We start from the raw sequence: 23891 nt of genomic DNA on the forward strand, positions 1-23891 counted from the left end.
ACTTGGCACTCAAGGTGCTGGAACAAATTACTTTGCCTCCAGCACGAGTCTTCCAGGTTGTTCTGTCCCATGGTAGTTAGATCGCTGTAGAGTGATAGATCTAAAGGCTTCTTCTTCCTTTCCCTGGAGCATGAGTCAGGAGATGTAGGGTGATGTCCTCTGCAGGCAGTGTTTTTAGCTCGAGATGTGATAAACTTCCTGAACAAAGCTCTTTCACGAATGGTGCATTGGCCAGAGCAATCTCCGGGACTGTTCCACAGTGAACGCTTTGCTTGAAAGTCCTCCAAACAGTTACCTTCAAGAGACCTTCAGGAGAAGCTCTCTCTGGCATTAATCATCAAATCATAGAAGCATTTTGGTTGGAAAAGCCCCTCAAGATCATCGAGTCCAACCGTTCCCCCAGCCCTGGCACTACCCCATGTCCTGAGAATCTCATCTCCGTCCTTCCAACCCCTCCAGGGATGGTGACTCCAGCACTGCCCTGGGCAGCCTGTTCCAATGCCCCACAGCCCTTTGGGGAAGAAATTGTTCCCCACATCCAACCTCAACCTCCCCTGGCGCAACTTGAGGCCGTTTCCTCTGGTCCTGGCGCTTGTTCCTGGGGAGCAGAGCCCGACCCCCCCTGGCTCCAAGCTCCTTTCAGGCAGGTCAGAGATCAGAAGGTCTCCCCTCAGCTCCTGTTCTCCAGCTGAACCCCCAGCTCCCTCAGCCGCTCCCATCACACTTGTGCTCCGGCCCCTTCCCCAGCTCCGTTCCCTTATCTGAACTCCCTCCAGCACCTCAAGGCCTTTCTTGGCGTGAGGGGCCCAAAACTGACCCCGGGATTTGAGGTGCAGACTCACCAGTGCCAAGTGAAGCTGTGGCATGAAGAAGTTTGGATCTTCATAGAGTCATAGAATGATAAATTTTGCTTAATTTAGTTATACCCCATGGAGTATGGGGGAGAGATGTCATCCCATTTCATGTCCATCTTGCTGGGATGAGGGGGCTCCATCTCCACTGACTCTAGCTCAGACCTCTGGCATGCTGACATGGGATGCATTGACTCCTCCTTGAATGTATGCCAAAAATAAAGGTTGAGTGTCATAGAATCACAGAATAGTTTGGGTTGAAGGACCTTCCCAGCTCCCCCAGTGCCCCCCTGCCATGAGCAGGGACATCTGCACCAGCTCAGGTTGCTCAGAGCCCCGTCCAGCCTGGCCTGGGATGTCTCCAGGGATGGTTCAGCCACCACCTCTCTGGCCAACCTGGGACAGGCTCTCACCACCCTCAGGGCCAACAATTTCTTCCTCATGTCTGGCCTGAATCTCCCTCCTTTAGTTTAAAACCATCACCCCTTGTCCTATCACAACAGGCCCTGCTCAAAAGTCTGTCCCCATCTTCTCGGCCCCTTTTAAGTCCGGAAAGGCTGCACTAAGGTCTCCCCGGAGCTTCTGTTCTCCAGCTGAACAGCCCAGCTCTCTCAGCCTGTCCTCCCAGCAGAGCTGTTCCAGCCTCGGGTCATTCCTGGGGCTCCTCTGGCCCCTCTCCAGCAGCTCCATGTGTGTCCTGTGCTGAGGACCCCAGAGGTGGGCTCAGTGCAGCAGACATAGAGGTCAGTGGGCTGGGCTGGCTGCGGGGATTGAATGGGGACTGTGAGTTTTGCTGTGGGATGACTGATAATCGTGTCCGTTTCTTCTGGTCCACAGAACGTTCTGGATCAAACACAGGAGATGATGATCTACAGACTTCCAGGGAAAGGTGCGATGTGCAGCCAGCTTCTCCAGCCTGGCCAGCTCACAATCCTGCCATGAGGCTTGTGTGGTGGGGGATGTCATTGGAGTCCATGCTGTTTGTTCAGTAGTTTGTAGGAGAATCTCAGTTTTTATTGGAAAAAAAACAAAACCAGGAATTATCTCAATTCACCATTGCCCAGAAAACACGAAGTGAGTTTGACCTAAAGGCTCAGGAACCAGAAGGCAAATAAAAACGATCCAAGTTTTATTAATATTTGCAAGGCAATCCCCCGCTTTTTGGAGCCTGATTCATGATCGCAGATGGATCAATGTTGGCAGTGTCAAACTGCCAGCCAGATTCCTTTGCAGATGAAGATAAAGAGCCTCGTTTTTGCCAAAGGGTGAACGTATTTGTTATGAGACGCAACCGAGATGTAAGACAGCACCCTACTCCTGACAAGGCTGGCCTTTAATTCCTGGGTCTGTGCTTAGGACATGGCTGTGCTTTCCCATAAATTTTTGCCCTGATGTGAGGCCAGGATTTCCAATCCTGAATTCAGCTGTTGCTCTTGCAGCAGAGATGCAAATGACTTCATTGACTTGAGCTTTGCGTCCCCATTTTTCTAAGTGCTTTCAGAGCCTCCCCACAAACCTATGCTACAAATGGGCTTTTCAGACCTACCCTGTGCAAGAAAAGAGCTGGGAGAGGAGGTACCAGCTGCTCCTGGTGGGAGCTGGAAGGGACCTGCTGTTTAGCCAAACTCCTTCAATATCTTTATTGAGGCATGAAGAAGAAAACAGAGGGCTATTGCTAGCAAAATTTGCAGGGAGCTGGAAATGAGCAGAGCAGCAAAACAAGGGAAGCTGGTTGGAAGAGACCCTCAAGATCGAGTCCAACCGTTAGCCCAACACTGGCACTCCCCATGTCCCTGAGAACCTCATCTCCATGTCTGTTCAACCCCTCCAGGGATGGTGACTCCAGCACTGCCCTGGGCAGCCTGTTCCAATGCCCCACAGCCCTTTGGGGAAGAAATTGTTCCCCAGATCCAACCTCAACCTCCCCTGGCACAACCTGAGGCAGTTTCCACTCATCCTGTCGCTTGTTCCTTGGGAGAAGAGACCCTAACCCAAAGAGAAATGAAAGTTCCCCAATCACAGTGTGGGACATCCACATCCCAGACCTACATGGAGGCTGCAGAAGTGCCGACCGCACCGCTCAGAGGAGAATTGGGCAGCGTGGGCCGTCCCCCGTCAGATATCGTAACCCACAAGGCACGTTGCTGCCTCCTCTAAAATCCAGCTTTGTAGTTTGTCTGGAAGATGTGTGGACATGTCAGAATTGCTCTGATTAGCCCTGAAATGCAACAGCAATGGCGCTGCTTGTGCTTTCTGGCAGACGATGTGCAGAGCAGACCAGGGTTTTGGGTTCCTATGTTACCCCGTAGTGACTCGATCCTTAGGCAGAATCATGCTTGCAATTCTCAGGAGAGGGCACTGAGCGGTAAAATTATTTTTAGAGCTTGTAAACAACTAGACCTGTGACGATCCCTGCAGACACCCCAGCTCTGTCTCCTGCACTGTGCTTTTTGAGGATCACAGATATTCCCTTACAGGAGAGTCAAACTGGGGTGAGGCGTTGTCTGCATTTGCGAACCATGGTTTGATGATTGCTACCTTCTTCTCAAAAGATGCATCCAGCCCATGCCTGTGCAGAAATGCATCTTGACTTCTTGTGCTCAGCAGCTTAAAGAGAAAATAACAAAGCTGGTGATATAAAGTGTTATTAAACCAGGTTTTTTTATTGCAAAGATTTCCCTCTCTCATATCCAGCTCAGCAACAGGCACCTGCAGACGTGGTTTGGTACAGGGGGATGTGTCTGGCTCCTAGGGCCAGGAAAGAAGAGATGGATGGAGAGAAGAGATTTTGCTGCAGAAATTCCCCTTGACTGTTTCCTCCCCAAGCCAAACAAGACACATGACTAGTGTGACCAGCATTAAGGGTTTGGGGCCACCTTGGAGCTGTTGGCAGCCTGGTGGCTTGGTGCCACTCTCAGGTGGGTTGGCATTGGGCACAAAGATCTTATACCCTGTAAAGCCCAACGCCAAGCTTGAATTAATGGAATAAAACAAATAATAAATCGGCTGATGGAGATCTCTGGTCACCTGGTGCCAACGGGATCGCAGGTGACGACAGCCTCTCCCTGGCCAGTGGTGTGAGGAAGCTGAAGGAGATGAGGGTAACAGAGAGACCTCATGATGTAGAGATGGAGCCATTTGCAGAGGAGAAGCCCAAGGCTCCTGCAAGGCCTGGGACCTCCATCCAAGCCTGCTGGATGGGAGAACATGGGCGTCAAGGTGTCCAGCGCTGTGTTACAACTTGTATTTCTTGTGCTAATAAAGTGTCTGGCTCTAAGCACCCCTGCAAGTATGAGATATAAAGGTGGAGCAGGAGAAATGGGTAAAAAACCAGGCAAAATCTGTCCAAGGAAGCTGCAGGACAAAGTGGTGGCCCTGGGTAATTTTGGCCATGGGAACCAGTGCTGCTGAGCGGACACGGCCGCTCAGGGTGGATCCAGTGCTGCTCAACTTCTCTGTGAGCATCCTGAGCCCCACGGACAGGCAGAGCTGGACTAGTTTGTGCAGGATTTGGGAAGCAGCAAGAACAGGAGCAACGTGTCTGGAGGTGAGGTGGCTTCTCCAGGGTTGACCCATGACCTTCCAACAGATGCCGTTTCATGCCCAGCAGCTCCATTGAAGATGAAGGGCGGCCGAGGTTTGTCTCCACTCTTCTGCGGTGGCAGGAGGAGGATTTGGGAGGGTGGCTGGGGACTGGAGGGGGGTTCCTGCAGATGAGAGCTACGCTGGTCATTTCAGATGGTTTTGTGCAGCTGGAGGAATGTAAAGCAGCTGGTGGGGAGAGCGAGCTCCACCACTTTGTCTCGTAAACCTCTGCAGGTACAGGGGGGATAGGGAAGGAAGGAGCCCCTCCATGATGCTGGGAATGGAACTGGGATTTATTGGGAAGGGTCTCAGGGCACTGGGAGACCTTGGTAATGGGGCAGAGCCCTGGGAGGGGAGGCTGCAGCCCGGATTTTTGCTTTGCCCCACTCAGAGCGTGGGATGCTCAGGGCTGTACCAGGACCAGCTTTGCATCTGCACGGGCTTAACCCCAGTGCGGGGAGTTAAACCTCTCCCAGGGGGCGGCTCAAGCATCTCAGAGCCGGGTGTCCAGGTGAGGTTTAAGAGGGAGAAAGGGAGCGGCCGGGCCGTGTGTGGGGGGGTGACATCCCATTAGTGTCACCCCCCAGCCCGGCAGGTCCTTCGTGGGCTGCAGGGACTCAGGGGTTAAACCTGCGGCTCCCGCACCCCCTCCCCGCCCGCTCTCCCTCCCTCCGCCCTCCCGCCGCCGAGGAATTTCCTAAAACACCCCCAAAAAGTGGGAAAATAATAATAATCATTGAAAAAAAAATTAAACCAAACAACAACCCACCACTCTGCGGGTCTATTCTCCCCCCCCGCCCCCCTCCATCTCCGCCTTTAATACCAACAAACAAACTCCTCGGCTCTCCCTAAAGGAGGCGCCTTTGATCGGAGCGAGAGGAGCCCCGCCGGGCACCGGCACCGCGACACCCCCGGGAACCGGCACCGACACCCCCGGCAACCGGCACCGACACCTCCGGGAACCGGCACCCCCGGGAACCGGCACCCCCGGCACCGGCAGCCCCGGGCACCGATACTTCTGGCAGCCGGCACCGACACCCCCGGGAAGCGGCACCGCAGCATCCCCGGCACCGGCGCCCCCGACGCCGGCATCACAGGGCACCGACACCCCCGGGAACCGGCACCGACATCCCCGGGCACCGGCACCGCGGCATCTCCGGCACCTCCGGCACCCTCGGCCACTGTCACCGGCCCCGGGGCATCCGACACCGGGACCAAGATCGCGGCACCGCCGGGCACCAGCAGCGGGAGCGAAGCCCCCGGGCACCGGGACCGAGACATCACCGGGCGCCGCACCGAGAGCAGCACCGGGACATCGCAGGCAGCGACACCCCGGGCACCGGGACCAAAACACCGCCGGTCACCGCGGCCGAAGCACCCGCAGGCACCGGGACCGAAGCCCCCAGGCGCTGATCACGGGCTGCGATGCTTCCCGGGGCGAGTCCCCTCGCCTTCCTCCTCCGGTGCCTGCTGCTCCTCTTCGCCTCCGAGAGCCGAGCCCAGGCTCGTAAGTCACCCCCACTCCCCTCCCAGCTGCTCTGGGTCCCTCCGTGCCTCAGTTGCCCCATCGTCAGCGTCCCCAAAAGTTGCGCGAGGGGGCTTTGTGGGTATGGCTAAGGATACAGGCAGGCTCCTCGCCATGGCAGGTGCTGGTCCTCCTTGGCCAGAGTGCCCCAGGCTATGTTGCAAGCTGGGTCACCCATCCTACGCTGTTGGGGACATGGCTGTGTCCCCGCTGCTGTCCCTGGCTGCTTTGTGGGGATGTACAGCACTAAGCGTGTGCTGGTGAGGGGTTTTTGGGGTTTTGTGAGCTGGTGCGGCCACGTTGAAGGTCTGAGACCCCTCTCCCATGGGCTAGAAATTGCGCAGGGCAGGGGGTTGAATTGCAGCCCTTCCCCTGCACAGATCCCAGCCCACACGGGTGCATCTCCCCTCCGAGGGTGGGCACTTTGGGGAAATTACCCCCCCAAACCAAAGCTGGGGGCTTTTCTCCATCCCTTGTGCATCCCTTGTTCTGTCCTTGCTCCTTGTGGACTGACTTGGGCAGATAAGATTTGGGATGGGGAAGCGAGGTTCAGCACTTTCTTGTGTTAATACAAAAGGGCTTGAAGGACTTGGCCAGGGCTGTTCAGCAGCTTGGAGGGTGCTGGAGGTGTTAATTTGAGCCAGGTTTGGCTTGGGCAAAGCACTGGGACCCCACCAGCGGCTTCTGGGCACTCCTACAACATGGCGAAGCCACCTGAGCACCGAGCAAACCAGAGCAGGACCTGTCGTGTCCCTACGTTTATTCTCCCCTTTAATCTCCCGAAATCCCAGCGGAGTCTGTCGGTGGCTGCATTAGAGTGATTTACGACTTGCCCGCTGCCAGCAGTGCATTAGGCACTCGGCAAATAATCGTCCTCCTGGAGCGCCGAACCAAAATGTGAGCGCTGGATTGCTTGTCCTGGTGGCGGGGTGTGCTGGGGGGGAAAGGCAGACGACTGGATGGGCTGGGCAGAGCTTTGGAGAGCAAAATCTGGGTGAGTTTGGCTCCTTTCCCTTCCCTGGGCTCATCGAAAACCACCGAGAGCAGACCACAGCATCCGTTTCTTGTGCGAAGGATGTGGGTCTGAATTGTTAACCATGGTACCCACATTGGGAGGAGGATGGAGATGTCTCCAGAAGGTGCTAAGCGAGGTGTTTGCTCTTCGGAGGCACCTGCTGATGGGGAGCAGAGCCACTAAACTGGGCATAAACCAGAATGAATGAGGGCAGTGGGAGTTCATCTGCTTTGGGAGGAAACGCTGGGGTCCGTTTGCGGGATTTATAATGGTGATAAAAGGCTTGGGACTGTGGGACAGGGACAAAATTGGAGCAGGAAGGTCTGGGATCACCCCCCAGCTCTGCATCACTTTGGCTCCGGCACATCCCACAGCACTGGGGGGCTCGGCTGGGGCTCCAGACGCCCTGTGATCGAGGACAGGAGGTCTTGGTGACAAGGTCCTGATTGAATCGTGGACTTTTCTCCACTGTCCACCTCTGCAGCTCACTGCCTCACATTTTTCTCAGGGCCAAGCACTCTGGGAGAACGAAGACAGGAATAAATTAGTTACGAGCAGGCTCATCAGCCAAGCGACCTACAGTGTCGTGGCTAAAAATAGGTGAGAAGCAGAAACGCTCGGGCTTGAAGGCAAGTCAGAAAAGAAGAATTTGCCCACAGAAACAGGCTATTTTAGGGGATTTACACTCTCAGCTGAAAAAATATCGGAGGCACAGGTTACAGGGCCGAATGTGCTGCAGCCCCGGCCACTATGAGTAATTCAGCGGCAATAGTTGCACGCAATGATGTTTTGGCTGGAGGCTTTTAAACACCAGCATCTCTGGAGACCACGGGGCAGTGGTTTTCCCCAGGAGCTTGGAAGCTGCCATTTCATTTCTTTTTAATGTGATTTGTGGGATATGTCTGTCCTACAAGTTCGGATCCAGCGTGATGAGGGCTTGAGTGGTCCAAGATAGGAAGGACTGGGATGAAAAGCAAATCCTACTGGTGGCCATGGTAAGGGAGAGATGAGGGTTGCACACCCCAATTTATACAACTGAGCATCCCCTTGGGAAGAAGTGGATGAAAATGGGGACCTATATTCTGCTCGCTGAGCCCATGGGGTTGCTCTGGGTGCGGGACTTCGCTTGGCTCCTGCACCCTGGGAAACTCAACGATGATTCGTGAGCCTGTGTTTGCAGAGCTGCAGAGTTTTCCAGGCTCCCAAAGCCCTGAGAAGAAATTCCCAGCCCAGGAGTGAGCGAGACGAGTGCGTGGGAAGTGATGTGGACGTGAGCGGAGCTGTTAGGATGCCACACGTCAAGGGTCCGGTGTGTTTTAACCAGTCCCTTCGCAGCTAAGTTGCACTTTAAGCCCTTCATAAATACAGGGCTGTCATAGGAGCGCCTGGACTTTGTGTACCAGACAGTGCTTTTTACACTTTATTTATGGCCGCTCTTAAAAACTCACAAACTGGTTTGCATAAACACACCCCCGCACGCCTGGCGCGGCGCTGGCTGGCAGGTGCGTGACCTCCAAAAAAGCTGTCGGGGTTGAGAGCCCGCCTCAGACGTGCCCTGCTTGGAGGAGAGCTGCGGGGGGATCGCCCGGGGATGCAGAGGTGGGAGAAACCCCTGTGGTGTGGGACGAAACGAGGGAGAAGTGGGGTGAGACCTGCGGGATGTTTTGGCAGCATCCTTGTTGGAGCCAGTTTGGTGCCTGCTAGGGAAACTGAGGCACAGGGCTTTCCAGGCTTTTGCATTAGTCCCTCGTTAGTCGTGAGTCAAGGCTTAACCTGCAGCAGGGATTCGCCTCTGGGGACTCCTTGGTGTCCCGTAGTGTGGAGATGCTCCAATGTATAGAAACATAGAACAGTTTGGGTTGAAGGGACCTTCAAAGCTCAGCCAGTGCCACCCCTGCCATGAGCAGGGACATCTTCACCAGCTTGGGTTGCCCCATCCAGCCTGGCCTGGGATGTCTCCAAGGCTGTAGGTCAGGATTAAGGTATGTTGATCCCACATGTGCAAAGACCCAGCTGGGTAATGAGTGTGCGAACGGGAGCCGTTCCCTGGGCTGATGGAACAAGTGATGTAAAAGCAGCTTAAAGCCTCCCATGACCCATCAGGACACGCTGCTCAGGCCTGGAAAACCCTGACATGGGAGTGGGGGACGTTGGGGCAGGGTCTTGCACATGTGTGTGTGCATGTGGCTTGACTTTGTTGAGCTTCAGTCCCTTTATCCAGAGCAAGGTGACGTGGGCACAGCTCAGCTGGGGCCAAAGGAGGATTTGGGAGCAGAACATGATATTTCAGTAGCCAACATGCGTGCAAGTTTAATATCTCACCTTGGTTCCAGCTGCCATGCTCAGGATCGGTGCAGGAGACCATCTGACCTGTTTTGGCCCCTGGTTCAGCCATGGTCAAAGTCAGTGGGGCAGTGGGACAAGTCACAGCACCTTGGGAAACCCATGGGGACGTCTTTGTCCACTGCGGACGTGGAGGGGTGCAAGACACTGCCTCAAATGGGCTGCGCCAGTGGGTGGGAGACTTTCAAGGGACAGGTCTCATGAACATGTTGGCCTGAGGGGACTTTTCTGCATCCAAGGCCAGGAGATGTCCGGGGGTGGTCTGACCAACATTGGCCAGTTTGACAGTTCAACAAAGGTTGTGGGGGTCTCCTCTTTGTTCATAGTCTCTTGCTGGGTCTAGAGTGGGTCGTGAAGATGTAGGATGGCATCTCGTTGGTGACTAGTGTATGAGGCTGTTAAGATACGTCCTAAAGAGGTGTCAAGGCCATTCTCATGGTGTGAAAAATCAGCAGTCACTGAATGCACTGTAGGATGGGTTTCTCCACTCCATTCTGTTTATCACCCTGGATTGATGTTTCTAGACCATCTCATGAAGATGCTGCTCCAGTGGGTTCATAGAGTGTCTCAAAACCTCCGCGACAGCCTCTTCTGGGATTTAAATCCCCTGGCAGCTGGAGAGCTTCCCACAATACCTGTCCTAAATCTTCCAGGCTTTGCCCCAAGTTGATTGCTTCTTCTTGTCCATGCCATGCCCTTTGTAACAACCCCTGCTTACCTCATCCTCCCACTTGTACGATCCATCGCATATTACATACCCTTCTTGCTGTCCAGGACGCAATTAGCGATAATTAGTGACAATCACAATCGAAGTAAAGCAGGGCCTGGGTACAGCCTCGAGTGTTGACCCGGGGTGTCCAGACTCTTGCTGTGGGTGCTCTCCCCATCATGGTGTTGACAGGTGCCAACTTGGGCTTCAACGAATGTCTGGGGACAGCTGGACCAGAGTGGTTCCAGCAGGTAGGTACGGACATGAGCCGGTCCAGGCCACTGACTCCAGACCCTGGTCTGGGGTATTCAATGATTTGGATGTAACCAGGTGGTCCTCAGCCAAGAAAACACTGGAGCCATGGCAGAAAACAGCTGTTGGATGGGGAGGCAGGGAGAAACCTTCCTCTTCCATGATGTCCTCAGCAGAGCCCTTTGGAGTGGACCAGGTAGAGATGCTCCCGTGTGGAGGAGTTGCTCTTCACAGCATCTCATAGAATCATAGAACCATTTTGGTTGGAAAAGACCCTCAAGATCATCAAGTCCAACCATAACCCACCCCTGGCACTACTCCATGTCCCTGAGAACCTCATCTCCATCTGTCCAACCCCTCCAGGGATGATGACTCCACCACTGCCCTCTGGGTACGAGGCCACAGGACTCGCTGCTAGCTGGCAGAGGAATCATTTCCACATCTTTCAACTCTTTCATCTTGTTCATAAAACTCATAATATTACTCTGAAGAGCAAAGTCTTGTATCGGGGGCTTCTTTTATTTGGGAAGAAACTGGTAAGCTGGGACATGTTCATGGAAGTGTTTGCCCCTTCCCACCTCTGCTCCTGCTTCGAGGTCCCACAGGGCCACCTCCAAGTATGGAGCATCTGGCTTGCAATCAGCAGGCTCTGGTTGTGTCTCCAAGGTGAGGTGAACCAGGCTGACCTGCTGTTTTCTCTTGCCCAGGGATCGTGTGGTTCTTGGGATGGAAAACTAGGTGGATTTTTGGTACTGCAGCCTTGAAAACGCTCCACAGCTGAAGAGCCTTCTCTGGAAAACAAGCAGTAAAACAACGTGACTTTTGTGAGCATGCTGTTGCAGAAGACGCAATAAATAAGGAGACTGAACGGCACGGGAGCGATTTCGCTGCCACAAATGTCTTTTCACTCCGAGTGAAAATTGGGAAGATATCCAAAGTTGGACCTCTGAAAATGAAATTATTAACCTGGCATGGGAAAAAATGATCCAGAGCCTCCAGCTTTTTAATCCTCCTCCTTCCATCCATCCTCAGCTTGCTTTTAACCAAAAAATGCTGGCGCCTCTTGCCAAATATGCCGCAAAGTGCTACTGAGATGCGGACAAGTGTGTGCTGCTGCCCCGGCGCTGCCAGTCGGCTTTAATTTTACCAGCAGGCCCTTTGCAGACATGAATCAGGCTGCTTTCGAGGGCTGGACCCAAACCAGGGCTCCACTTGTGATTAAATGTTTGAACGAAGCAGCCAACTGGCACGGGAGCCGGCAAGCCGAGCAGGGCCTGCGTCACACGAAGGCAACTCGATTTCTTCACCCTCAGTGTAATTCATGAAGATGCTGCAAGCAGGGAAAAATAAAGTAATTTTCTCACTCTTTTACAAATTTTTTTTTTTTTAGTTTTGTCATTTTTGTTTTCCTGTCTTCTGGGTTTCTGCGGTTTCCAGCCACGTGCTCCCCATTCTTGTGTGGTTTGCTGTAAGCTCGTGTTGTGCATGGCCAGGGTTCGCTGGCTTGTCAAGAGGTTTGGAGCAGGCTGTGGGGACAATGTAAAGGTCTGAGTAGGGAAGAGGAAGGAAAATACCCCTGCCTGTCCCCTCTGATGGCATCCACCCCCAAATTACTGCAAATCTCCACCTCTGCACATGCAACGCTGGCCCCACACCGCTGTGCTGGGGCCAGGTGGTCTGAAGAGCTGGTGGCTGCCTCCTTTGAAGGTACAACTTGGAGAATCATGTGCTTGAAGCCATCAACTCAGTGAGGAGCTCAGGGCTGCTGGCAAATCTATATGGCTTGAGTTGGAAGGAACCCGTAATCATAGAATCATAGAGTCATAGAGGAGTCATAGAATCATTGAATCATTTTGGTTGGAAGAGACCATCAAGATCCAACCATTAATCAAGACCCTCAAGATCCAAATAAGATGCTCAAGTCCAACCATTAGCTGGATCATCACAGACCTGTAGGGCCGCGCTTCCTGATGGCCACAGGGTCTGGCTGTGGTAGAGCATCATTTGGGTTCATCCTCAGGATGGTCAGAAGCGGGAGGAGGGATGACAGCCCACGGCAGTGTATTCATATGAGTTTCAGAATCATAGAATCATTTTGGTTGGAAAAGACCCTCAAGATCATCGAGTCCAACCGTTCCCCCAGCCCTGGCACTGCCCCATGTCCTGAGAACCTCATCTCCACGTCTGTCCAACCCCTCCAGGGATGGTGACTCCAGCACTGCCCTGGGCAGCCTGTTCCAATGCCCAACAGCCCTTTGGGGAAGAAATTGTTCCCCAGATCCAACCTCAACCTCCCCTGGCACAACTTGAGGCCATTTCTTCTCTTTTGCATGGTCAGTGGGAGAAACAATTGCATTAAGCAGGTGTCATCTCCAGCTTTGGTGAGGAGGGACAACATCAGCTGCGCTGTCTAAACCGCTGCTTTGCCCCTAATGACAGTGTGGGGCATGGGGTGGCTTTTAGCATCATTGGGGTGATGAAGGCCACTGAGCTTATTTTGGGGACCCTCTACTATTCCTTAAGGAGTCGTTCCAGCAGCGTAGTGGGCTCATCACCCACTAGCTTGCCTGACTTCGTATAGCAAGATCTGGGCACCGTGCCTTGGAAAACAGCCCTTTCCCCTCTCTCCGCATCCCCAGGGTGTCGCAAGATTTTAAAAGACCCATAAATGCTTCAGGGAGTGTAAACGTCTCTGCTGCCTTCCAGCAATGTCATCACCCAAACTACCTCAAATCCCCTCGATGACATAACCTTTTAAATCACCTTTTTTAGTGGGGCTGTAAGCACCGAAACCACTAATAACACATGCGGGCAGGTGTGTGCTTGTTCACGAAAGAGCTTAACCCCCGGTGCGTCCCTCTGGCTGGTCGGGGATGGGGACACGTCATGGGAGAGCAAGAGCAGCTGCTGAGCTGTGGTGGGAGTTATGGGGTCCAGGTTCCTGTAGGTCCAACCAAGGTCGGAGCTCGGTCCTGCAGAACTAGGCGATGCTCTTCGATGTGAATGTTAAGAATGGCTGAATTGGGCTTTCTGGCCAAAGCCCTGTGTTTTCTTTTTGGTGGTGATTGTGGCCGCGGTTTGTCCCACAGGTCCTGCTGCAGGCTGACCTTGTCCTGTAACCAAGGGCTTGGAGGTGGAGAGCATTGATAGGGACCTGCTAAAATTCTGGGAGAGCTGAAGCTCTTAGGGAGAGCAAAAGTTTTTCCTTCAGAATGTGTTTCTAACTCCAAAATGTATATTTTTAAAATTCATTTTTTGGGTAACAGTGGAAATGTCTCCTAAACTCAGGTTCTCCTGTCCCCACCCACCACTCAAAGCCCTTCTGGGGAAAATTCAGTCCCATAGCATCACCCTGAAATCACCTGTCCATCTTCAAATGAGCATTTCTACTGAATTATTTTAGAGATACAACTCTAATTTATGCCTCAAAAATGCCCAGTATGTTCCTTGCCTGCAAAGGGAAGTCCAGCTTGCACAGATGAGCTGCCAGTTGGTCAGATGGGTCCCAGGCTAAAAAAACGTGGAAAAAAGGCGGCTTTTGGGCAATGTATTTAGTTTGGGGTTTGGTGGATGGGATGTGGCCATCAGGTGCTCATGGGGAACAGCATGAAGGCACCAAGCTGTCCTTGCAGAGGGAGGAGGTGTCTCCCAAGGACCATCCCTTTCTCTCACCTAACTTCTCTGGATTGACTTTCAGGGCCGGACATGTTCTGCGACTTCAACGGCAAGAAGTACAGCCCGGGCGAGAGCTGGCACCCCTACCTGGAGCCGCAGGGGCTGATGTACTGCATCCGCTGCAGCTGCTCCGAGGCACGTCCCTTGCATGGAGCCGTGGGAGGTGGTGGGGATGCTCTTGACCTGGGACGTCGCTTTGGCAGCTCTTAAGGAGATCAGTTCTGGTGTCTAGTTTGAGCAGATAAGCCCTTACCAGTTCTGTAGGGATGATGGATTAATCTCTTTCCCTTTGAAAAAGCCCCATGTCCTGCTGGGAGTGTTGGGTTGACCTTGTGAGGGAGCTGTCTCAGTAGCGTTGGTGGGCTGTGGGTGGAGGTGGCTCAAGGCTGCTATGGGACTGTGAATGATCCTGGACGATGAGAGGTGAGACCATGAGCTGGCTGGCAAGAGAATCTGAGCCGGGAATGGAGACATCCTTGGCTGGGTGAGCTACAACAGCAAAATCTGTCATGATAATGAGGCCACCATACAACACCTACAACTACCTGAAGCGAGGTTGTAGCATGGAGGGTGTTGGTCTCTTCTCCCAAGTAGCACGTGATAGGACGAGAGGAAATGGCCTCAAGTTGCGCCAGGGGAGGTTGAGGTTGGATGTGGGGAACAATTTCTTCCCCAAAGGGCTGTGGGGCATTGGAACAGGCTGCCCAGGGCAGTGCTGGAGTCACCATCCCTGGAGGGGTTGGACAGATGGAGATGCAGTTCTTATGGTTGAGTGCCAGTGTTGAGTTAACAGTTGGACTCAATGATCTGGAGGGTCTTTTCCAACCAAAATGATTCTACACTTCTATGATCTTCTTCCGCATGCAGGGGTGAACATCTACCTGACCAAACCTTCTTTCTCTCTTTCTCTCCCCAGAACGGCAACATCAGGTGCTACCGGATCCAGTGCCCGGCTCTGCAGTGTGCCAGTCCCGTCACAGATCCCCAGCAGTGCTGCCCGCGGTGTCTTGGTAGGTGGACATCCCATGAGGAAGGAGGTGACAAGGTGGCCATGGTCCTACATGGACCTCAACTGCAGTCACTTGAGTGCTCACGCTTGGAGCTGCGCAGCGATGCTGGGCCTGGCTGCGCTTACTGTGTCTCAGCAGCAACAGCTGCTTATGTTGCTTTTTTTCCCCCAAAAAATGTCATTTTGGTAGAAAAGGGCTCTCTGCCAGACCACTTCCTCCAACTCCCCCCCATCCTGAGAAACTTTGTGGGGACTAAATGTCAGATCACAGTTCAGGGACAAACCAGAATCTGGCACTTTATCCATATCGTTTGCCAGCAAAATGTGTTTGGTACAGGAAAAACGAAAAAACATTTCTGAATATTTTTAAGGAAATTATTGAATTTTTCTCTCCGCTGGATGTGATGACCTCCAACATCTGGAGTCAGATCAAAAGGACTTCTCCCATAGGTAATTAGCTAAAAAATACTTTTTTTTTTTTTCCCTATTTTTTTCCTGATCTCCCAAGTTGTCAATGGTTTTTGACTGGCTTTGCGACCACCCTGGCACACTGTGGGACAAGACCCCGGGAGGTCAGACTTCCAGTTTTACCTTTGTGCTGAGCTCAGTGTGGTCACGGCAGGCCCGTTCTCCAAAACATTTTAGGCATATAAATCCCCGTGGGCCACGGGATGCCCCGGCTGCTTCTTTGTTATAACTGTGGTGTGTGAAGTTCTCGTTGCCCTTCTGGGTTAAGCTGGTGGGGAATCTGCTGAGCATCCATGCTACGTCAGGGCCAGGCAAGGGCTGGATCTCATCCCGTTGCTTTCTCACCTTCTTCTCCAGAGCCACATTCCCCTTCTGGTCTCCGGGCACCCATCAAGTCTTGCCAGTACAATGGGACGACCTACCAGCAAGGCGAGATGTTCACCACCAGTGAGCTCTTTCCCAGCCGCCAGCCGAACCAGTGTGTGCAGTGCAGCTGCTCTGTAAGCTACCTGAGAGCCCCTGGGAGGTGGGGAGGGCTTGGGGTCTTCTCCTGCACCCCAACAATATCCCACCAGGCCAAAAATCTCATGAAGACCATCGGGTGGTACCAGCCCATGGTGAGATGGTTTATCATCGTGATCAGGTTATCTCGCCCTGTGCTGGGCACTGGTGAGGCCACACTTTAAGTCCTGGGGTCAGTTTTGGGTCCCTCACATCAAAAAAGCCCTTGAGGTGCTGGAGCGAGTTGAGAGAAGGGAACGGAGCTGGTGAGGGGCTGGAGCACAAGGGTGATGGGAGCGGCTGAGGGAGCTGGGGGTTCAGCTGGAGAACAGGAGCTGAGGGGAGACCTTCTGCTCTCTGACCTGCCTGAAAGGAGCTTGGAGCCAGGGGGGGTCGGGCTCTGCTCCCCAGGAACAAGCGCCAGGACCAGAGGAAACGGCCTCAAGTTGCGCCAGGGGAGGCTGAGGTTGGATGTGGGGAACAATTTCTTCCCCAAAGGGCTGTGGGGCATTGGAACAGGCTGCCCAGGGCAGTGCTGGAGTCACCATCCCTGGAGGGGTTGGACAGATGGAGATGAGGTTCTCAGGGACATGGGGCAGTGCCAGGGCTGGGGGAACGTTTGGCCTTGATGATCTTGAGGGGCTTTTCCAACCAAAATGATTCTATGATTAGCACAGGAGATTAAAGTTCCTCTGAAATGGTGCTGGGTCCTCCCTGCCCTGTGACTAGGGACCACTGCAGAGCTGGGTGCTTCCACCTCTGCCTGGGTGCCTTGTCTGGCCTCAACCCAGAGCAGTGGGTGCTGCAAATGGCCACCAGAACCTGGGACAGGAGCGCAAAGGACTCACCTGCATCTCCTCCGTGGTGGGAACAGCACAAACAAGCTGCTCCAAGGGTGGGTTATTCAGTGGATATCCCATGTGCTAGTTCTGGGCAGAACTCTAAGTGCTTTTCTGCATCCACACTTGCTGCAAAGCAGATGGGATTTGTAGCCATGGGGAGCTGGGATTGCTCAGCATGCCTGCAAGGCAACACGGACATGAGGTGCCAGCTCTTGGCTTTCAGAGGTTCATGGGATGTTGAGCCCAGTGTCAAGCTGGTGGCATTGAGCTGAGCTCCAGAGATGATTTGGTGGCTCCTAACCACACTGCTGGGTGCCTGGGTCTTGTGGTGCCTCCATCAGCCAGGTCCTCCCTGCATGGCTGGAGCTCATCCCTGACACAGCTGAGAGATGATGGCAGAGAGATGGGGACATTCACAGCAGGTCCTGGCCATCAGGGATGGCCATGGGCAGGTGCCTGGTGATCTTCGTCCCCCTTGCTTGGGCTACAAAGATGATTAGGAGCCTAGAGCATCTGTCTTATGAGGAGAGACTGAGAGAGCTGGGGCTGTTCAGCCTGGAGAAGAGAAGCTGAGAGAGGATCTTATCAATGCTTACAAATATCTGAAGGATGGATGTCAAGAGGATGGGACCAGACTCTGTTCAGTGGTGCCCAACAACAGGGTGAGGGGCAACAGACACAGGCTGAAACACAGGAGATTGCACCTGAACATGAGGAGAAACTTCTTTGCTGGGAGGTGCCAGAGCCTGGACCAGGCTGCCCAGAGCGGCTGTGGAGTCTCCTGCTCTGAGACATTCAAACCCGCCTGGGATCCTGTGTGATCTGCTCTGGTGACCCTGCGTGAGCAGGTGGGTTGGACTGGGGGATCTCCAGAGGTCCCTTCCAACCCCAGCCATTCTGTGATTCTGTGATTTAAGCAGAAGCTGAACCCAGGGCTGAGGCGTGATTGAGCACCCAGGTGGCTGGGCTGTACCAGGAGCCGATTTCACCTGGAAACTCCTACAGTGTGTTCACCATCCCTCTGTGCACAGAGCCAGGCGCTGGAGGTGTGTACATGCTTTGCAGGCTGTCCACAAAAAGCATTTGCAGGAAGCATCTGCCTTTCACACCGAGTTACAATGACCTTTGTTGGACCATCGCATGCCCATCTTCCTCGCTGGTCTTGGTTGCCCTACCTGAGGGCTACGACGGTGGCCAGGATGCTGTGTGGCCCTCAGCGTGCGTCCCTGTGGTGGATTGTGATCTACCATGGATAGATTGCCAGCACTGGGGGGGTTTCCTTCTCCGTGAGCCTCCAGCAATGCCCTGAGCCAGGCCTTGGCTCTGCTCTGCCCAGCCCTCTCCTGCAGGCTGGAATCCCGCTAAAAACTGTCAAAAACCGAGTTCCGACGCTTTGCTTGGGAGACGTGAGGCAGCCTGGCTGGCTGTGATGGCGAAGGTGTGTGGAGCGTGAGACCACGCGTGCCAGGAGCTGAGTGTCGGGAGATAAATGGAGCAGCTCCTCCTCCTCAGGAGGGAGCGAGGAAGGGGGATAGAAAGCGCTGACGCCGGACTTGGACGCTGTGGGGAACTGCTCAGGGCGGCTACAGCCTCTGCCATAAAAAAGAAGAGGGTTGCAAACTTGGCTTTCACTGCCCATCGTACAGAGCCCTTGGATGGGACCAGGCTCCACCGGTCTGTGCTTTGCTTGCAGCAAATAAGCTTTGCCAGGAAAGAAAACGGAGTGAAAGGACCCAGACCACCTCGCTCTCTCATGTCAAGAGCATGTACGTGGTGGTTTCCATCAGCTGGTGCTTGGCAGCGAAGTATCGGTGATATCAAGATAGCTGCTCTGAGCCTTTGGTGCTCGTGCATAACTCGGAGCTGGATGGCTTGGAGATAGGTGGCAAGAGGAACAGCTTAGACATAGAAATTATACAGTTTTGGGGCTGGTTCCTACCTAGGAACCAGGCTGGGGACAAACTTGGCACTGGTGAGGCCGCACCTTGAATCCTGGGGGCAGTTTTGGGCCCCTCACACCAAGAAAGGCCTTGAGGGGCTGGAGCGAGTTGGGAGAAGGGAACGGAGCTGGTGAGGGGCTGGAGCACAAGTGTGATGGGAGCGGCTGAGGGAGCTGGGGGTTCAGCTGGAGAACAGGAGCTGAGGGGAGACCTTCTGATCTCTGACCTGCCTGAAAGGAGCTTGGAGCCAGGGGGGGTCGGGCTCTGCTCCCCAGGAACAAGCGCCAGGAGCAGAGGAAACGGCCTCAAGTTGCGCCAGGGGAGGTTGAGGTTGGATGTGGGGAACAATTTCTTCCCCAAAGGGCTGTGGGGCATTGGAACAGGCTGCCCAGGGCAGTGCTGGAGTCACCACCCCTGGAGGGGTTGGACAGACGGAGATGAGGTTCTCAGGACATGGGGCAGTGCCAGGGCTGGGGAACGGTTGGACTTGATGGGCTTGAGGGGCTTTTCCAACCAAAACGATTCTATGATACTAAACACCAGGAATGAGCCCTTGAATCCATCTGTACGTTCCCACCTGGCGCTGCTTTCCCACCCCACTTGCCACCATCCCCAGGAGCCTGCGGACCCTCGTGTCCCTGTCAGAGGCACTGGCTTTCACTCAGCCTCTGTTTATTCAGCAGGATAGTGCCTTGGATACGAAGGAGGAAAAATAAAAAGTTGTCTGTGGAGCCTTGCAGCAATGGGGTCTCGCCGGGCTGTGTCTGATGTCAGCTGCTAGAACAGCTGCATGAACAGCTGGTCTAAACCTCATCAAAACTGCCCTGAGACCAGAGCCTCCAGGATAAATCCTGGTTTTTTATGACATTTGCTCTTTCCCGCTTGAGGCAGGCCTTCGCTATGAGCTGCTGGTCAGAAGGAGAAAGAAGGAAGAAGCTGCGTGGCCAAACCCTGCTCTGTGCAGATCTGGACCCCATGGAGGTCCCTGAAGTGGAGAGCAGGGTTTGGTCTGCAGCGACCTCCACCAGATCCTCCCATTGATCAAACTTTCTTCCTCCTCTTCATGTCCCCTGCACAGCGGTTTGGCTTCCTGATGGCAGAAGAAGCTGCTTTGATTTGGTTTTCTAAGGAAGTCCTTGGTTAACCTCTTAGTTTCAGTTGACTGAGAGCTTGGGGATGCCCCAAAGAAAATTGCTGCACGGAGAAGAGGACCTGGCTGTTGAGGTCTGGCTGCTACTGGGCTGCTGAATGTCCTTTTTTACCCTTCTGCAAAGCAGCAAAAACATAACTCTGCAGCAAACAGGTGCAAAAACATCGACTGAAGTGGGACTGGGATGCACTGAGGTCAAGACTGGTTTGGCCCATGGTTTTCAGCCTGAGTCACTACTGCAATGATGTTTTCCAAACTACCTACCAAGCTAGGGGAAGAAGTTCACTGCCCGAATGTCCATCCATAGTGCTCGACCCAGTGTTGTTGTGTGTTTGGCTCTGGTGTTATCAAATAACCCAACACAGAAGGAGGCAGAGCTGTGATGTGGACCTGGGTTCAGCATCATGCTTCCCTTTTCCACCCATCTCATCCAGGTCCTTGTCCTGGGAGATGCCAGAGGAAAGGTTCTTATTCCACTTGGAATTAGTGGGTGTTATGCTAAATTTACAGCTGTGTGGCGGCTGTTTCAGATCCAGTAGCAGTTTTTGGGGCAGATCACTCCTCTCAGGAGCAATTGGTGGACCAGCCATGCTGGGAGAGGACACCATCCACCGTGCGACATTCCACAGGATGGAGAGCATGGCAGGGACAGATTTTCATTTTTCATCAGTCACTAGCTGATGGGTGATATTTGAAGAAGGGCTATAGAATTTATGCTAGATCTACAATTTGAAGTGCTGACACCCCAACATGGGGGGCATATGGTCCTGTATGACCTTTATGATGCTGACAGTGCATTTTTTTTGCTCCTGTCTCCTAGGAAGGCCAGATTTACTGCGGCTTGGTGACGTGCCCGGAGCTCTTGTGCTCATCTCCCCTAACCGTGCCGGATTCCTGCTGCCAGGTCTGCAAAGGTAACGAGGGGCACAGGAGCTGCTCCTGAGCAAGGGCTGAGTGACAGAGGTGTTGCCACCAGCTGGGCGGAGCCATTTCAAGCGACTTTTGCAGGATTTTGGAAGCCTGTGTTGTAAATCAGGCCACTTGCTCTGTCTGGGTTCCACCAGATAACAAAAGACAAGGGCTCAGTTTGTTTTTCTTGCACGCTTCCCCTCCCACATCTAGTTGTGTCCTACAGACCGGCCAGGGCTGAGCTCTTTGCCCTGCCACTGGTGCATCATGCAAGAGATGGCACCTTCATGGAGGGCAAAGTCCTCCAGACCACACATCCACCAAGATGGACATGGTTGTATGGACCATATAAAGATTGGTGTGTGCTACTGTTGCTCCAGGGAAGTTTATAGGACAGTCAGGGGAAAAAACCCTCTTCCACCCCAATACCGCATGGCAGAATTTTGCTCCCACAGCTCTGAGTGGGGGAGAAACTCTTGAATTTGCTGCTTTTTCCCCGACTCACACCTGGGAGAGTGAGGAGGGAATCCAGCTCCACGTCTCCAGACGAGACAGACTCAAGAGAGAGTGGGCAGGTTCACACCCTGCTGACAACGGAGCCACAGCATAAAATGACTCTTTAAAACAAGAAATATTTATGAAGCTGGGAGGCCGTGGTGATCTCCTGGCCATGGACACAGAATGACCTCCTCCACGTGCCTCCGCCAATTTGTGTTCCTCTGTCCTAGTTCGGTGCAGCTGGGACATGTCATTGTCTCAGTGAGAAATGTCTTTGGATTTCTTTTTAATGACTGATCATTCCCTGTGCCTCATAGTCTACCTCTGGGATGTTTTCGTGCCGCCTAACTTCAGAAGGTACAAGGCCACGTCTTTCTTGGAGCTGAGCTCTTGTTAATAGTCAGTGGGGATAAAAGGGTTTTTGAGATATGACTCCCGTTTGCTTTGGGTGATGTGAATCGCATCTCGGAAGCTCTTCTCTCTCCAGACCTCGCAGGTGGGCCAGCACCCTGAAGAGAGCTGCTTTTAGTCAGGTGGGCCCCAGAGAGCAAATCCTCATCCATCCCCATGGCTTCTCACAGGACAATGCTTTTCCCTTGCAGATGGCTCACAGGAGAAGTCCACGGAAGAGGAACCCCTGCAGTTAAACAGAGGTGTTGTACGTGACGTTTCCATTTTAAAACTCAGATTACTGCTTCTAGCAGAGGCCTCTTAAAGAGCTCAAAGAAAGCCTTTTGCCCTTGGCCATAGTCTTCTACAAAGGAATGACCCACAGCAGCTCTGGGGTCTAGAGCACAAGTGTGATGGGAGCGGCTGAGGGAGCTGGGGGTTCAGCTGGAGAACAGGAGCTGAGGGGAGACCTTCTGATCTCTGACCTGCCTGAAAGGAACTTGGAGCCAGGGGGGTCGGGCTCTGCTCCCCAGGAACAAGCGCCAGGACCAGAGGAAACGGCCTCAAGTTGCGCCAGGGGAGGTTGAGGTTGGATGTGGGGAACAATTTCTTCCCCAAAGGGCTGTGGGGCATTGGAACAGGCTGCCCAGGGCAGTGCTGGAGTCACCATCCCTGGAGGGGTTGGACAGACGGACATGAGGTTCTCAGGAACATGGGGTAGTGCCAGTGTTGGGCTAACGGTTGGACTCGATGATCTTGAGGGTCTTTTCCAACCAAAATGATTCTATGATTCTGTGATTCTAGGAGGGCAGTCAGTTCCTTGGACATCAGAACCATGCAGCCTGGTTTGCAGTTGAATTGTGTCTTGGCGTTGACTCTAGGTGAGGGCTATCAGTGCAGGCTGAGACCTCAGACCACCAGGGAAAGACTCTTGTCCTCTTCCTCTGAAGCATCTCCGGTGTCTTTGGAAGAGCAAAAGACCTGTGGGAACTAGAAATCTTGGGCAATTCTCCTCCTTGTTGACCAACATGGCTGAGGTTGGCCAGTGGGTTAAAACAGCTGAGAAACAGGGACAGAGCAGACTCAGAGGTGACCGATAGTCAGATGTGACCCTCACCCATAGAGTCAGATGGTCCAAATCTCTCTTTGGGGGCTTTTGCTTCAGGAGGTGGTGTCTTCTCTCCACCCTGGGCTCAAAGGTGTCCTGCCTTCCAGGCGTAGCTTCCACAGAGCAACCAGTGCTGGAGTTGGCCACCAACTTGCGTTCCCCAGGCTGTTTGTATCATCAACCCCAGCAAGGAAAAAGTGACTCCTTGTCTGCCGAGGGTTGATTCACGGTGACATTTCAGAGCTGGGCGACCCATGCCAGGTCTGTGGGATTAGGTCACTTAACTGCTGGGTGAAATGCCAGGGTCACACCTCCCACCACCTATAAAAACCTCCAAAATAGACACAAGGGTACCCTTTGTGCTGCATGTCTTGTCGCAGCAGTTTGTTCTTGGAAGCCTGGGATGTTCCTGGGATTTCAGTCCTGCTGGCTGGCAGCCCCACACCGACCCTCCTGGTGCCAGCCAGGTGAGAGGGCAGGATACGGCCCATCCTTACCTCTCTGGTCCTGTCTGCGTTGCACGGATGATGGCCCTCAGTTTTCCAGGAGGCATCTAGAATTGAGGCCGCACCTTGAGTCCTGGCATCAGTTTTGGGTCCCTCACATCAAAAAAGCCCTTGAGGTGCTGGAGCGAGTTGAGAGAAGGGAACGGAGCTGGGGAAGGGGCTGGAGCACAAGTGTGATGGGAGCGGCTGAGGGAGCTGGGGGTTCAGCTGGAGAACAGGAGCTGAGGGGAGACCTTCTGATCTCTGACCTGCCTGAAAGGAGCTTGGAGCCAGGGGGGGTCGGGCTCTGCTCCCCAGGAACAAGCGCCAGGACCAGAGGAAACGGCCTCAAGTTGCGCCAGGGGAGGTTGAGGTTGGATGTGGGGAACAATTTCTTCCCCAAAGGGCTGTGGGGCATTGGAACAGGCTGCCCAGGGCAGTGCTGGAGTCACCATCCCTGGAGGGGTTGGACAGACGGACATGAGGTTCTCAGGACATGGGGCAGTGCCAGGGTGGGTTAATGGTTGGACTTGATGCTCTTGAGGGTCTTTTCCAACCAAAATGATTCTATGATTCTATTTCCCTGCTTATGTTAGTGATGTAGGACCTCACATGCTTCTCTGAGGACATTGGGTT

General features: G+C 53.6%; 1 protein-coding gene across 1 annotated transcript in view; it reads left to right on the forward strand.

Annotated features, from left to right (window-relative positions):
• Positions 1–5861: 5861 nt before the first annotated feature.
• CHRDL2 (chordin like 2) overlaps positions 5862–23891 on the forward strand; it is a 29833-nt gene continuing 11803 nt past the window's right edge. Inside the window, exons 1-6 of the mRNA XM_065654315.1 lie at positions 5862–5943; positions 13978–14090; positions 14872–14965; positions 15790–15932; positions 20686–20779; positions 21875–21930. Coding sequence (XP_065510387.1) covers positions 5862–5943; positions 13978–14090; positions 14872–14965; positions 15790–15932; positions 20686–20779; positions 21875–21930 — 582 coding nt within the window. The remainder of the gene's footprint in view (positions 5944–13977; positions 14091–14871; positions 14966–15789; positions 15933–20685; positions 20780–21874; positions 21931–23891) is intronic.

Source organism: Caloenas nicobarica, chromosome 1 (assembly GCF_036013445.1).
Source record: "Caloenas nicobarica isolate bCalNic1 chromosome 1, bCalNic1.hap1, whole genome shotgun sequence".
Lineage (NCBI taxonomy): Eukaryota > Metazoa > Chordata > Aves > Columbiformes > Columbidae > Caloenas > Caloenas nicobarica.